The sequence below is a fragment of the Clytia hemisphaerica genome, unplaced genomic scaffold (assembly GCF_902728285.1).
Source record: "Clytia hemisphaerica strain Z4C2 unplaced genomic scaffold, Clytia hemisphaerica genome assembly, whole genome shotgun sequence".
Classification (NCBI taxonomy): Eukaryota; Metazoa; Cnidaria; class Hydrozoa; order Leptothecata; family Clytiidae; genus Clytia; species Clytia hemisphaerica.
The window spans coordinates 2,086,365-2,103,000 of NW_027103852.1; the positions used below are offsets into that span (position 1 = coordinate 2,086,365).

Here is a 16,636-nt window from a genome sequence, read left to right on the forward strand (position 1 = left end):
ATTCATGCGTAATTATGCTAATCATGATAAAATATTTAGGCAATTTACAAACTTTCATTCGCTGAAACTCAATTATTTTAAAAACATAATTTATGTAAGATTATACAAATTATATTTAAAAAAAGTTTTCAGTGCGTTTTCATAGATTAAAAGAAAGTGAAAGCCACGTGCATTCACCTTCTGTACTCTCTCGTTTTCATAACTTGAATGGGAATTGTTTACCGAAAGAAAATTCTTTCTCATAATAGAGCATCCGTTTTTTGCTTTGTACATTACGGTCCGCAAAACATATCATTCTCCAATATATTCTTTTATTTGCTTTAAAGGCCGTGATACACTGGTCAATATTAAATCAATATTCAAAAACTGTTACTATATATGGATATAAATCTAAAATTGATCGCTTCCTTACACTTATCAATAGTCTAAATTATATTCAATCATAGAATATTGATCTATTATAATTTGGGCCCTTACACTTGCTCAAAATTATAGGTGATATTGCAAACAATAGGAGCATTTGCCCTTTGTTCAAGAAGAGAAATTTTTTCTCTCTCTCTTGGAGAAAAATTGAATGGAAAGTGTTTGTTTACATTTAAGCGAAATCAATAGTTTTTCCTTTCTTTCTATTGTTGAATAGTGGCTGGAAGGTGAATTAAATTGAAAAATTTCAATTTAAATCAACTCTCTCGAACAATAGAGCACTTTCATAAATTTGAAGATCATTTTAAATACAAATTTTTACCTTATATTCAGCAATATTAGCTCAATAACATTTATGATCCATATATAGTAACAGTTTTTTAATATTGATTTAATATTGACCAGTGTATCACGGCCTTAAGAAAGAAATTCCTATATTCGATTATTGATTGTTAAAACTGAGAGCAAAAATGTTTCTTGTGCATTGTACTTTCTTTCATTGTAAGATTATGTAAGTTATTTTTTCCATAATTTTACGGTCGTAATTATTTGTAGTTCCATTGCTTACTTATTCCTTTTTTTGGATAAATTTACTGTGGTAAACAAAAGCGAGAAAAGATTATGCCATTGTTTTAGAATTATGTTATATAATTTAAGTTTTATGATAATTATTAGGAATAATCAGCATATTTTATGCATGGATCGCGCATCGTGAATCGTAAATCGTTAGATCGTGCATCTTAAATTACACCAACCCTTTAAAAACATGGAACTAATCATAAACCAATTTTTTAGAATTTAAAAAATCAAACTTTGTTGGTCGATAAATTTCTATTAAGTTTTGTTGTCAAACTAATAGAACTAAAGAACTGAAGAAAAAATCTGCATGATGTGCCTGTTAAACTGATGGCCACTACTCAAAGCTCTAAAGTCTCTGCACACTAATTTACTGGTCGAACTTTGTGGAACTATAATATTTGTCAGGTTTGCTGAACTTTCTCTGTTGTCATACTTTGCAGAAGTTCCTTGAATTTTAATCAAACACTTGGATTTTTTAAGACAGTCTGGATTACATGATATGACATGAGATTGATAATTGATGATTAAATGATTTGCATTCAGATTTTAAAAATCGGCAATGATCTATCTATCTATCTATCTATCTATATTTTGAGTATCAAAAGTTCCTAAGACCCATTATCCATACATACAAATTATAAGATTGTATAAAAATAAAAAGTAAATAACCTATGTAAATTTTTTTGCACTAACAGAGGACACAAAGAAATAACTTGAGAAGGCTAAATTAGAGAAATAGAGTAGGCTGAATTAGAGTAAAGTAGTGGCAGAACAACCAGCAAAACTAGGAAGGTGCACAACAAGACGCCAAACAAAAACAAAAGAGTTATATATGCAAAGATAAAGAAAAGCTGCTTGTAAAATAGTGGCTAAAATTTGAAATGGGGGAGTCTTCGATTCAAACAATTGCTAAAAATAAATTTTATTTAATAAGTTAGATAAGTGTAATAGGGATAAAATGCTAAACTAGTGTAATGATCAAGGTTTGTCTAATTAATATTTATTAGTTAATTTTATTGGGTGATCAATAGTGCTAATCTATCATTTATCAGTTATCTAGATCATGATTGCTGGTCAAGAATTTATAAATTTCAGGAATTTTTTAAGTTGTAACGTCTGATGTTTCTGAAAAGCTATTACATGTATAAACAGTGCTGCAAATAGGGAAATATATATTATTTAAAACAAATTTCAATCAATTAGAATTGATTATTGATATATTATTATTGATTAGTTGTCAATTGCTAACAATAACACAAGGCTAAGGATAAGCAATCAATTACTGTCAAAGGACAAGAAAAAACATATCATCCATGTAGCATTATGTCTGATGTTTTAGATAAAACCAAGAATGTTTTTTTTTGCCCTTGGGAATAGGCTTCAGTTACTTTTGAAAAACAAAGTATTTTAGTTGCCTTGGAAATATATAAAAAGTATTCTGCAAAGAAAGCATGTTTTCACCATTTCTTTTGCAACTAAACTTACTGCTATTGACTTATCACCTTGGCTATACAAGATATGAAATTTTGAAGGTTTGATTTTGTTTAATTACTTTAAAGCAGTGTTCAGACAAGACAAGTTAAACCCTCTTAATGGCAAGCAGGGGGTAGAATCTACCACCCTTGATAATTTTTTATCAATATGATCATATGTAGTTTATATCAAACTTACAGAAAGTAAAAAATAATTGACACAACATGCATATTATCATAATTTTTTCTCTATTTTTTCTATTTCTCTATTTTCCTTAACACTGCAGATCACTGGATAGCATCATTTTAATCACTAAAACTATTCTTTTAACATGAATGGATTTGAAAAATTGTTATTTCTTTGTAAAGAGGATAATATTCATCCCATGGAAAATTTTGAAGGTTGCTAAAAACCTAAAAATTACAAAAATTCTTTGTCTACACATCACTTTGTTTAGGTCTTGGTTTGATGAAACAAATTGTGGCAGTTAACAAATCACTTAAAGCTAAAGCAAAACCCAAGAAAAAATCAGAGATTTGCTTTGTTGAACTCAAGAGATCTGCTGAAACTGGTTAGTATATTTTGTTTGTGCGGGACAACTGAAACTCTAAATTTTGTCATCAATACAGACCAAAGAGATTTCTCCCTGTTTCAAACTTTTCAACCTGAATTTTATTGCACAAAAACTTTTGAAAGGTTTAATCTTTAGCTAAGGTTTTGTTGTCTTGTCAATTTTAAATGCATGCATTCTTTCTCTTTTTTTTTGGATAATCTAGGTCAACGGATCTACAAGCTGAAGAGACCAAAACATAACAATGGAATGAAAAGAAGATATCAAATACTGGTAAATGTGCAGTTACATTATTTTATGCACCGGGTAATATTGAGGTACCTAAATCTAAATAGAGTTGTGTGTCTTGTATGTATTGAAATTTCAACTCTTTCTTGTTATTTTCATCAGTAATCACTGCAGATGAGCAAGTTTTGGATATTGATGCAAAAAATTCAAACTGGCAAATTGCAGAAAATGTGGACACCATCGATAATGAAGAATTAAATGACATAAATCCACAAAGTGATACAAAAAGTAGGTATCATATCATCCCTTCTTGAAGACAATTAAGGAAAAAACATTGTTTAAAATTTTCACTGTTATAAGACTCTATGTAAGATAAAAAAAAAAACTGGCAAAAAAAACATTTTTGGTGTTATAATGTAACAGAGTAATAACGATCAACTATTTTAATTTATTTCAGTGAATAGTTGGTTAGAAACCCTTCTTAACTTTGTCAAAACAAAAAAGAAGAAGAAGTCATGGTTCGAAAGATCAAGATCCTGCCAAGAAGATTGGGATTTGCTGAGGAAGAATATTTGGAGGACAATGCAGGCTAGGGAAGTTTTGGATGAACATTGTAATGTGTGTTGTGATCGACTTGGTGATCTTTATTGCATGGATTGTCACAAATCATTTTGTCATGTATGTGACGATGTCTTCCACTTGGCAAATCCATTTCATGATAGATTGTCCTCTGGCAGGTACCTAGATGTTCTGGAGTGTTTGGATGAGAAGAAAGAAATTATACCAACAGGTATTTTTCAAATAGTCAGTTATAATTAGAAAATGTATCATGCAATATATAACAGCTTCATATACACACTTTAATCATAGTGCATAGAGACTTCTCAAAATCACAAAAAGGGAGGGAACATCTGTGAATTGCTATTTTTTTCATTAACTTTTAGTTCGCTATCCACCACTTAAATGTGTTTGTTCAGTTTGTGGCAGTAAGGAGGTCACCAAGATCGCTACAGATGAGTATTGCATTGTCGTTACATTGAAAGGTAAGCAATTTGATTTAGAAATTTCAAAGTCAACAATTATAGGAATCTCCTCTTAAAATTGTAATTGTTACCAAATTTATTCACTTATATTCATTTGATTACCTATAGAAGTTTTTTAACTTGTAGTCTCACTTTTGTTGTTACTTTATTAACTTTATTTACAGGCCGTTTTGATGTCAACAAATACCACCTACGTTGCAACGAATGTACATCTTTGACTGATCCTTTCACAACAAGTGTACTGCTTTCCTCAGGTTTCTGGCCTGGAAATCCGAAAAGTTTAAACTACCTCTTCAAAGAGGAAGTCTTCCAATTGTGGGACAAATTCCGCAAATTCATGCCTGGTTCCTCTGAACGAGCATTTCTAAAGTCCCTCAACTCAATTTCTGATGATTTTTGTAGGGTACGTTTTTATTGGTTTTACTCACAAAACACTTTTGGTCCCATTGTTTTTATTATTCTATTGCCCAATATATCATAATTTTTTAATCTTATAAATGTAAATGGGGCTGCTCGAATAATTGTTAGCCTTATCAAAGGTTTTTCTTGTTTTTATTGATTATCTGACTATAATACCAAGGCGCAATTGTTAGTTATTTGGAATATCGTTGTAAATTGTTTTAATTCCAAACTACTAGTTCCAAACTATACAGAAGCAGATCTAGCTAACATTTTGCAATCGTTTTTTAGAAAGCTACCATCAATCCGACTAATTTTGCGATGGCGTTCCGAGAATGGTGTTTGTGGTTGGATCAAAAAGACCTTATTCAATCCAAAGATTGGATGGAATGTCCAGCATGTCATCTTCGCCCCCATAGTTCACATGTGGATGGAAACGTAAAGCTTTATCGTTACAAAAGGGGAATGTAAGTGAATAAAGAAGGTTTTAGCTTACCATTTCGATGGAAAATTGTTAGCAATAATAATCTTAGGTTAATAAGGATGGAGGTTAAACATATGATCTTGAAAACTATAAATACTAAATGTTCTTAAGAATTTCGAAAAGTTCTTCCACACCCTTTCACTCAGAACACTTAGTATTAACTGCATTTTCCATTTGAAAAATGGACATCCACGATAGACATTATTAAGTACTAACTGCTTGACCCCCTGAAAAAGATGCAACTCAATTTCATTTATATTTTTTTAGAAGGCAGCGACAATCATTCTATGACGGAAGATTCATTATTCCTAATGAATCAGTTTCTAAATTTATTGATCGTTTGTACAAAAATCAATCAAAAAAGGTATTATAATTTTAAGAATGTTGGTCTATTTATTAATTTTTTATCTAATCATTACCATTATCATAAATAATAAGAAGCTCAAAATACCAAAAAATTAAGAAACATTGAGGAAACGTAGTCAGGCTAAAATTCAAAATCTCTCCATTTTCATATATTTTTTTTGCTTTTTAAACTATTAAAGCAATTAATAAACTTCGCCTGAGTAACAAGCTTTGGAACCTAAAAATAGATTAACTGAAAGTCACTGGGTTCCAAAATTAATTTCAGAAATGAACAAAATGCTTTTAGATTAAGAAACATCTAAGAAACGTTTCAGGAAAAAAGATGAATGCTTAAAAGATCAAGCCTGCTCAGCAAAACGTGTTTCCTTAAAAAAACGTAATGCAAATTTGTGTTGCATTGCTTTTTAGGATAATAATGACGCGATTTGTGGTGGGACATGGACGGCAGCACAAAATGTAACAAGAAAGATGGCAAAGCTCGATGAGACAGGGTTAGAGGTGGCAACTTGTCGTCATGTAATGGCAAAAAAAGCCATTAATATGTTCAGAGGCGAAGTATTTGGCTATCCCTATTTTTTGATCAAGGAATCTATGATTCCAAATGGCACTAGATTTTGTTTTGCAGATGTTATGTGCAAGCTTTGGCCGTTCATGGTTCGTGATGATGCTTCAATTAAGGAGTCAATCAAGCCAGCGTTATCAATAATGCACGCTAAGGGCCATTCTATAGAATGCCAGGTAATTAATTCATCAATTTATTTGTGGATGTACTTTGACTTCTCACGCCCCCCTCATTGGACCTTGAATCAACTTAAAGTACTACAGTGAAGTACTTTTCTGTAACCATCCCCAGTCTAGGTGGCTGTAGATTGGAGCGAAACTGAGCAAAACGATAAGACAAGTATTATGTTGCAAAATTTGAAATACTGTTTTTTTATATTTATGCCTTAATTCTTAGGTTGTTTGGAGTGGTGAATGGTTGGAAGGTACCGGACGTTCAACAGGAGAGGAAACAGAGCAATTGTTCAGTTATCTTTCTCGGTTTGGAAATAGTACAAAGTATCAATTACCTGAAAGTAAATATTGTTCATTAAGTCAAATATATTTAATTCAAGTACGTTTCTCCCTTATGTCACTAATACAGTTGTTCTTTTCCTTTATTTATTTCTGATTTAATTTTTCAGGAAGAGAAGAAACACTAACAGTTCTTCACTGGAACAAATCCAAAATCAAAAAACTTGTACCAGATTTGGTCAAGAGATATTACAAGGTAACAAGATACGGTAATTTGCTACGTTGAAAGGTTTTTGCATGACATGATACTTCGTGTGAGAGATGATTGAGCGTATTTATTTGTACGTCAATTGCCAGAAGGACTCAGTCTTTTCCTAATCTATAATTTCTTTGGTTTTAGAATGAAGAAAATTTAAAAATGATTGGTGACTTGTCAGACAAACATCCAACTAAAATCATAATGCAATGGAAGGATGAAATTCAAAAAGAAGCATTAGGTAACAGTGTTGATGTTAGGATTTGGCGCGTTGTCCTCAATTGAAGACCTTTGCTCAATATGTATTATATATCAGTATAAATTATAAAAATTGCTACAAATGTACTGTCCAAGCAGTTAGTCCAAAACACCATGCCCGTTAGTACATCTTTTGCAGTTTCTACTGGCTTTTACAGGCTTTCACTGCACTTGGCTTCACTCTGCTTTACTTCTACCTTTTGTTCTTTTGTTGTAACTTTTTCTAGGTTTGAGAAGTAGAGTGGTTCGTCAACCTTCCGACGCTGAAAAGCTTCTTCTTCTGGTGGAAAAGCTTCACCTTCCACCTGACTATCACATTGTTGTTAGCAGATTATCATTCCCCAAGACAATGGATTATGGTAAAGTCTATCGGTTGTTAGAGTTTGATAAGCAGGATCAATTACAAGAACTTGATCGACTTACCAAAGAGATTAAAGTCGAAGATTTACTGGTACGACTTCTTTATTTTTGTTTTATTAATTGATGCTTAAGGGAGGGTTGAATTAGGGCTGTTAGTCAAATAGGGGGTCAAATTGCTAATTAGCTTGATTTGAAGAAAACTAAGATTTGAGCTCTTTTTCTGAAGAAGTTAACATCAATTCGGGCTAAACATTTTTAAAAAGAGATTCCTATGAAAAATTGAAATTATTGTGAATTAAACATTCGCCAGCTTTTCCTAACAAACTTATTTTTACTGAATTTCAAAAAGTCCAAAAATAGACATTTCCAATATGTAACATCCCTAGCGCTCTTCTAAGTCAGCTAAATGAAAAGATCTTCTTAGTTTCTTAAAACAATTCTTGTTTAGAATGCACACACAAGCCTTTCCCAAGGGATTTTATTGCCTTTAATCAAAAAGGCAATTGAAAAGTCCAAAATTGAAAAGACCTTGTTGAATGCTCAAGTTGGAGAAAAAGGTATTTTGCCTCTGTTGTTTATTTTTTTTCATTTAGTAAACAAATTACATGCAATTTAAAGATTGTTATTATTTTTGCAAAATCTTATTTACACATGCATCCTATGAATGTTAGAACATTTTTGTATTACATTCTAGGATTTTTATTCGTTGGTATTGATTCTATTTCAGATACAAGTAAAAAAAGGAAAACAGTCCGATCAAAACTGGCCGCTCTAAAGAAAGCAGAAATTGATATGTTTGTTGATTATCTAATGTTGACCGGAGAAACAAATAATAAGGAAATGCATAATCATCTCGGCAAAGGAATTTTACCTTGGTTAGACGATAGCTCCTATTCTGAAGGTAATTAGGAGATATTTATTCTTTTTCAAGACAGCCTATGACGTGTTGTTTTCTCTAGATCTCATTATGGAAAAGTTGGCTTTGTTGAAGTTCAGATTATTTAAAGGAGTCTCTTTTTTCTTTTTTTTCAGCTGTTAAACGCAGGATAATTGTGGAAAAATATCTTAAAAGGCAACGTTACATTGAAGAAAAGCAAATTTTATTTAGCGAAATGAGAAATGCTATTAATTTCATGCAAGGAAAGATCCAAAAATTGATGGAAGAATCAAAGGAAACAAGTAAGAAATAATTAAAGATGTATTTAGAGCTTTGAACATATTCGGTTTTACAGATTTGAAGCTTTAATTCGATTATGTAGCACGTGAAAGCCTGTTTCCGAGAAGTTGTGGATTGTAAACTCGAAATCAGTGCTTGTTTCTGAAACAACATCAACAGAAATATGGAAAGACAAAAGATAGAATTTACAATTGTAAAAATAATGATAACAATAATATACTTCTAGAACTACACTATCCATCCTCCCTTCAATGATTTATCATCCATGTTTTTACGTTTGAATATTTAGGAGTGAAACGACTAACGTTATTCTTTATTTTTTATTTTTTAGTCCCAAATGTAGCAGCAAACTTAAAAGAGGACGTTGAGTCAGAATCAGGCCAAGATCTTTTGACAGTAAGTCTTCATAGTTTGTGTTGAAAGAAAGCACAACGAGGAAGGTGCACGGAGAAAATAGAAACTTTTTTAATTGGGAAGGCAAAAAAGGTGTAGGTAGAATTTTGAAAGAGATTGGGTAAGACAGATTCTTTCCGAAAATTTTTACAATTTTGATTCTAGTTAGCAACGTTCTATGGGAAAAGGGTTCAAAAATAGAGAGCAGTACTTACACTGCCTCACTGCTCATCAGTTAGAAGACTTTGAGTTACTTATGTTCTGATATGAAGGTCTTGCATTCCGGCGGCATGAATTTTATATTTTGATACATTAAAGCTTTAAAACTCAATTGATTTTTATTTACAGATCAAATCAAGACAAGGATTGAAGTCCCTAAAGGAGCAAGGTGTCGAATACTACCGGAGGGAGTTTGAAAGCGCCATCCGAACATTTTTGCCAATCATCGAACCCAACGGTGTTCACAATTTTGACAGCCTGTTGGACTTTGATACGCCAGTAATCGAACAAACCGTTGTTAGCGATACAGACAATCCTGATTCTGATGACTTTGACGATTTTAATGGTGAAAGAGATATTGATTGTGAACTTTCTGATCCTGAAAATGAAGAAAATAGCGATGACGAGGAAAGTGAAGGGCCGACGATATGAAAACTTAATTTAAAAAAGAATTCTTACTTAGACTAAAAAAAACAGAAACTTTTATTTTATTTCGTGGATTTTATATATTATATTGGATTTTGCTAGTGTATTTCAATCATGCGTGTGAAAGTTACCCTCTTCGATCAAAATTGATGTAATTCTCTCAGGGTGATTTTTGCTCAGAAATGCGCGGGTTTTAAATTAGAGAAATCGATGTTTTCATGTAAAAAGTCAATGAGAATTTCAAGAAACCCAAAAACGGCTATTTGAAAAATTACTTTTTCCATCATGCTTTAATTTGTTCATTGTTGTGAACGATAGATCTTACTTTATCAGACCCTTCGGATTTTTTTGAAATTTTCAGAGACTTTTTCTATACAAACATAGATTTCTCTGATTCGGAACCCGTGTATTGTATGTAACCTGGTATAAATTAGTCAAATAACTAGAAGCATACTTCACAGACATGCTAATAAGTTTAAAAAATGTAAATAAAATGAAAAATACAATCAAACTTTTCTCGGGGATAGAAATAACATTTTATTAAAAATCCTTATTAGGCGAGGCCGATTTAATTAGTTGTTTTTCGACGCCCGACCGACCCATATTTTTGGAAAAGTGAAATGAAAATAAAATGGAAAGTGAAAATCACTAAAGATTTTGATTTCATGGTTTCTACATTTGTTTAAAAGAAATAAGAAAATAGCATTTTAAATTTTACATTAAATTATAGCTTTATTTAAATACATTGGCCTCAAAGAACAAATTTAGAAAAGAAAGAAACTCTTAAAAAAACTCTATTGATACTAACTCTACTAATATTTTTTTGCCGACCGACCCACATTTAAAAACTGCCACCTCTAAAACAACTAGTTGAATTGGTCTCGCCTTAACTATCATTTTTTTAATTATTTGTCCAAAAAAGCAAAACCTTTGTAAATATGTTGTTTTGAGGGATTTCGATCTGCAATTCAAATTTTATTTGATATCTTGTAACTCAAATTTGTTATCAAAATAAGAAAGACATTAGTAAGAAGTGTTTTACATATGATTTTGTTTCAATTTTCAGGGAATTGTTCTTCTCTCAATTATGTAACTTTTGGTCAAATTCGTTCCCAGCGCTTAAACCTGCTTATCTTCACTGTACTCCTTAGGCAGTGCTGGAAAATCCCTGTCACATGCTCAGCTGTTAATGAAAGACCCCAATTATTTTTTAATAAAAAAGACAAAATATTTAAACACAGAAGCAAGAATTAAAGAACTGTGAATTAATTCTGTCTGAAGAAGTGTAGTTCTTCACTGTTGCAGGGTGAAATTTTATTTTTGTTTAATCTAAGCCAAAGTGTTCCCGGGTTATTAAACTTTACTTAAAAGTGATTTTGTAATAGCTATGAGCTACCTTTTTAAAATTGATCACAGTTAAATAATTGGCTAACTAACATTCGAAATTCGTCTTTTGAAAGATTCTCAATGATAGATATTGATAAAAAAATATACGTGCGTATTTTCATTCAGCAGCAGAGGGAACTAATCTCCCCAAGAATCGGGATAACTTAAAATCGGGTACAGGGACGTGTCGCTGGTAAGGATCGCTTTCAGGCTTTATTTAAAATATCGGACAGGGTTGCAAAGTCACAAAATGTATCTGACTAAGTTGTTTTTGTTTTTGTGTCTTTCCACGGGGTACAAATTTCGTCTGTCAGGTCAGGGTCCAAATCTGACATACTACGGGTCCATTTTTCAAACTCCAGTGGCACATCCCCGTCAGCCGGCAAGGTCATGCTAGTCATCTTCTATATAATCGTAGTTCATATGCCACCAAAGGTTATTATTACTAGAAGTATGCGATTCAGACTATATTAAGGTTAGTTAGTGTCTTCATGATCTTGCAATTGTATGTATGTGGTTTAAAAATAGTATGGCCTAAGTATCGATGCGATAACCCACGGTTATAATGATTTTTTTTTCGAATTTGACTGTTAGAAAAGATAAAGTCACGTTGGACATCAAATGGAAGCTTTTAATCTTAAGGTACCGTTTTTTTTTTCAAAAACATCCCCAGATGAGAAAAGAAAGTCCTCTGAGACAATTGTAAACCCCGAGGGCTTTCAGAATTTTTTTGAAAAAATCGATTTTTGAATTTTGGTATATTCTGATAGCTCATGAAACAAGGATTTCAAAAATGTATAACATGTTACCTTTTTAATCAGTGGATAGTGAAATAATTGGGTTTTAAGTTTTTGAAATCGGGAAAAATCGGGGAAAATCGGGGAAATATTGTCCCTTCTAATCCCTTTCAAATGACCAAATTCGGATGAAATTACTCTAAATTGCAGATTTCGAGTGTTTGATATGAGCTTAATAATATCCTTGAATTTTTTCTTGTTTCTTTAAATGTAAATTTGAAATCGGGGAAATCCGGATTACACAATGAATCCAGCGTTAGTCTCTGAACGCCCCAGCTAAATTTCGACGCCCTGCCGGGCTGGCGCACCCTAATAGCCCTATATTGCTGACTCTGCGCAAACATAACGCGCCAAAAAGAAGAGTATAGGGGGGGGGACAGTGACCTAACAGACAACAGAGACTGAACTGAGAGATGAGGAAATGGAACAAACTGATTATTTTAACCGGTGAGTGATCATAAGATAACACTTTTTTGCTTCTCTGAGAATATTAGAGCAAGATACCGTATTGGCCAGATAAAAAGAGAAATTGTATGCACGTCTTTTTAGCCTTATACTAGACTAGTATAAGTTAGTAAGTCATAACTTGTTGATCATCATATGACAGCCCTTCTTTAATGTTTAAGTCTGTTTTGTTTGTGCTTTGAGAAAGTGTTAATATTTACATCAACCTCATGTATATTTTTTTAAATTATTAACAAAGTCAAGTCGAAGAACCAAAATAATTAATCTGTCAATGAGAAAACTTGAATGAAAACATTATATATAAAGCTTTCAGCTAAAGTTTTTTTTTCTTTATAAACTTTATAGGTGTATATGATTGTGGCGTGAACAGTGATACATAGGAGAAGGAGAACGAGGTTGTACAATGATTAAAACTCCAATGCGCAGTGTCCCAGTCCAAAAGAAAATTATGCACAATCTTGTTGGATTTCCTACTTTATATTTGTAAATGGAAACAATATTGACAAAATTAATGTGACGGAGAAATGATATACAATATGACAGTCACAATCATCAACAAAAGCTAATAGGAGGCTGGAAGTCACAACACGTGGTCTCGGGTGAGTTAGGGCGTGTCTAGATTTAAAAAAATCACAAATCCCGAATCCGCAACCAATAGCACCCATTCTCAGGGATTCACTTATGGATTTTTAGATGACCTATACCTTAAAGTTTCAAGACCCGGTGTTACGTAATTAAATATTAACCTAAAAATTAATTATTAAAGAAAGTGTGAATTGTGACGTCATCAAATTATGACGTCATAAATCGTAAATTAGCTCTAACTCTATAAGTACATGTCAAATCTTTGTCAAATTTGGACCAAAGACGCATCTTAATGGTGCCGAACTTTTCAATGAAAATTTTTTTGAAGATTTTGATGACGTCAGCAAAAAATGCAAAAAATCGAAAAATGCTATTTTTTCCTGACGTCATCAGATTTTTCCAAAAATTTTTTTACACAAAGTTACATTTCAGTTAGATTCATCTTTGGTTCAAATTTGGGAAAGATTTGACATGTATTTTTTATATTATAGCGATTATACGATTCATGACGTCACCAAATTCGATCAAATTATGACGTCATGATTACAATTTCTTTAATAATTAATTTTTAGGTTAATATTTAATTACGTAACAACCGGGCCCTGAAACCTTAAGGTATAGAGGTACTTTAAAGCCCTAAGTGGATCTCTGAATCTGGCTGCTATTGGTAGCGAAAACTTAGGGTAAACTGTTAGGTTTTTGAGACTTGCCCTAAGTCACTCGAGGTAGTCTGGAAATATTGAAGTGGTGATGAGATTACAGGATTATCTATCAAATACAGAAATGGATTAATTTTGAAATGTTTGCTACTCGTAGAAAGTAGAAAAACATATATATACTGTTGATAGCCGAACTGATATTTTCTTAGACTTTACTTTCATGAAAATTGAATTGTGGAGATTTGGTACTATTCACCTGTCAATGCCCCCTGACTTACTATGGAAGGATGGGACGGAAAAATTCTAGAAAAATTGAAACATTGGTACATTGGAAAAACAAAGACTAATGAATACTTGAGTAAAAACTCCTCCAAATATTTTTTGTGTGCATTAAAAGGATTCCGGCACAAAAAATGAAACTTTGTCAGGGCATAGCTATCATGAAAAGCATTTGGAAAATTGTTAATCAGTGATTCTATCCCAAGATATTAACATATTAACATAAATATTATACTTCCACTTTCAAGTCTTAGCGCCTTACCCTAGAACAATCTTTGTGTCAAGTCTTAGCACCTTCTCCTAGAACAATCTTTGTGCCATTAATTCATTCATTCCTGCTTAGCATCTACTAATCTCTTGCATTATTTCTGAGGTTTACTCAATAATAGGAAGGAGTTTTATTTTATTTTATTTTGTATATCAATAAAAATTTTTACTTAGTACATTAATTCATTTTTCATATCATTTTTCTTATTTTAAGTACTATAGCCTTAGTTCCTTTGTTTAACTCTTGCTCTAGTATTTATATTTTTTCCCTTAATTTTAATAAAACTTGTACACTATAACAATAATATTTATTTTAAATTTTAAATTTTATATGTGGCGAATATGGGCTCACGCCTAATGCTACTTAATTAAATAGATAGATAGATCCAAAGTTCCAAATTTCAGACATCTGCACTCTGTGGAAGCCATATAAAAATGAAAAAATTTGAATTGGGAAAACTTCTGTTCATTACAGTTAGTCATCAAACTAAAATAATTGAGAGCAGGCTAGAAGGATACCTGTAGTTTAACTAAATAATTTTAGTATGATTGACCACTAGGCGCATGACATTTAGAGGATTTGTATACCTTAAAAAGCCATTTATATATTGATTTTAAGGATACCAGAAAATTTGAAATCAAACTTTGAAATTATCATTTCAATATGGCTTCCACAGAGTGCAGATGTCTTGAATTTGGAACTTTGGATGTCAATATCTTAGGATAGATTCGCCGTTGATAACTTTTTTCAAATGTTTTTCATTATAGCTTTTAATGGATTAAGTTTCATTTTTATGCAGGAATCCCTTTAATTTCCACAAAACGGAGCAAAGTTTATGCTCGCAAAAAATAAGAATGTTTTTAAGTATATTTCCCCTTCAACTCTGAGAAAGAATATATTTCATTTTTGCTCATATAAATTGAATTTGTCATTATCTCTAACAATCAAGTTTTTTATATCTTTGGGATTTGCACTAAAGAGAGTTTACCATCAAAATAACTAATTATTAGAATCTTTTGGAACTTAGGGCAAATTGAGACAAAATAAAATCCCTTGAGGAACAGTAAAAACTTTAACATTATTTAGTCTAGTCATTAAAATCTTATTTTGTTTATGCTTGACTTATTCTGAAATTATCCTAATAGGAAAGTTGCCAACGACCATAGACCAACAACACATACTGTCAAATCATTTATAGATAAGACAACTTTAGGTTAAGACATTACTTTTTTTTTGTTACCTCTTAAGACTAGTAAACCTCGTAGTAAACTATTCAGAGTATATAAACATCCCCACATTGTTTATGTTATTACTATATATTCAGAAAGCGTTTAAAAATATCCATAGTATATTCATTGTAATCATGCATCATGTCTACTTGTGCTGTGTGTGAAATTAATTCAAGGTTGTTAGGTACTAGTCAAAATTCTCCAAGCTCTCTTCTTTCTAAAATTTGATGAAAAATTGCAAATCACGAGCACTTTGTACTGATTGCATCATAAATACATTTTTCTTTCATAAGTATAACGCTTATAAGCATACACAGGCTCAGGTTTTGGTGACAAAGGGGTAGGCACCTAATTATAAAAAAGAAACATGTAACAAATTAAATTATAAAAAAACACTACTCGACTTCATCCACTTTTTGATCAAAATATTTGGCATTAACTGCTGACCTCTTTGATTACATTGTTTTGATTGACCATTGCGTTTCAATTGAATGTTGTTCATTTTTCAACCATCATTGAACACCCTATTAGGTAAAAAAAGTTAGCGACGGCCCAACTGCTTACGGGGTATGATTTTAAGACAAAAAGGTAGCTGATTTATTTTTTAACATGATCGGGGGCGCTGACATTAGATAATTTCACGGTAATGAACTCAACCAAAGTTCGAATGAAATTGTCTGGATGTTAGAAATAAATTGCATTCTCAGAGAGTATATTATGTTGTTTGGCAGATCGATTTGTTAAAATTGTCTCCACAAATCTTAAACTATAACATAAAAACGATTTAATTGATACACTAGGAAATTTCCCACAAATATTAATTTAATTTAATAAAACTTTTTGTGGTTAAAACTTTTTCTAGTCCTGTTGTGTCATCTTTTTCATCTACCCTATTGTCCAACAAAAATTTAGTCATCTCAGTCTCAAGCCAGTTCTTATTTTGTCCACTTTGAGCCTCGTTGTTCTTACAAAAAAAAGTGTAATATTAGAAGGGCTAAATTTTAAGATTTTTTCCTGACCCCAGTCCACACCTCTAGACCTCTATTTACCAATTGCTGTAATACTTTTTTCCTAAAAATACTATTTTTTTCTTCATTATTTTAGATTTTTGTATATTGTAGTCTTTGTAGGGGGGGATGGGGAACTATTTGCCTTATCTTTACTTTATAAATAGATAGATGTGTGTCCCAAAGAAAATATTTCAAATCATAATCGAATGACAAGGTAAATGTCTAGAATTCCTACCCTAAGTGACATAACGAATACATATGACACCATTATCCGATACAGAATAAAGTG

General features: G+C 31.8%; 1 protein-coding gene and 1 long non-coding RNA gene across 2 annotated transcripts; both read left to right on the top strand.

Moving 5' to 3' along the window:
* The first annotated feature begins 3,312 nt into the window (after positions 1-3,312).
* LOC136808002 (uncharacterized) lies at positions 3,313-10,710 on the top strand. The gene is made up of 17 exons (XM_067064641.1): positions 3,313-3,319; positions 3,437-3,562; positions 3,732-4,064; positions 4,219-4,317; positions 4,482-4,720; positions 5,008-5,183; positions 5,468-5,564; positions 5,975-6,304; positions 6,525-6,642; positions 6,751-6,836; positions 6,981-7,077; positions 7,322-7,545; positions 7,903-8,011; positions 8,182-8,355; positions 8,487-8,633; positions 8,963-9,027; positions 9,373-10,710. Coding segments are annotated over exons 2-17 (2,598 nt in total). The 5' UTR covers positions 3,313-3,319; positions 3,437-3,561; the 3' UTR covers positions 9,676-10,710.
* Positions 10,711-12,051: 1,341 nt separating this feature from the next.
* On the top strand, positions 12,052-16,554 carry LOC136808004 (uncharacterized). Its single transcript, XR_010846733.1, has 3 exons — positions 12,052-12,299; positions 12,663-12,909; positions 13,628-16,554. It is a non-coding gene; the product is annotated as an uncharacterized lncRNA (long non-coding RNA).
* Positions 16,555-16,636: the final 82 nt, after the last annotated feature.

What these genes read in the sequence shown, in the direction of transcription:
- LOC136808002 (XM_067064641.1), top strand. An exon ending in CATTGTCGTTACATTGAAAG is followed by an intron (nt 4,318 to 4,481) that starts GTAAGCAATTTG and finishes CTTTATTTACAG; the next exon opens with GCCGTTTTGATGTCAACAAA. An exon ending in TGGTCAAGAGATATTACAAG is followed by an intron (nt 6,837 to 6,980) that starts GTAACAAGATAC and finishes CTTTGGTTTTAG; the next exon opens with AATGAAGAAAATTTAAAAAT.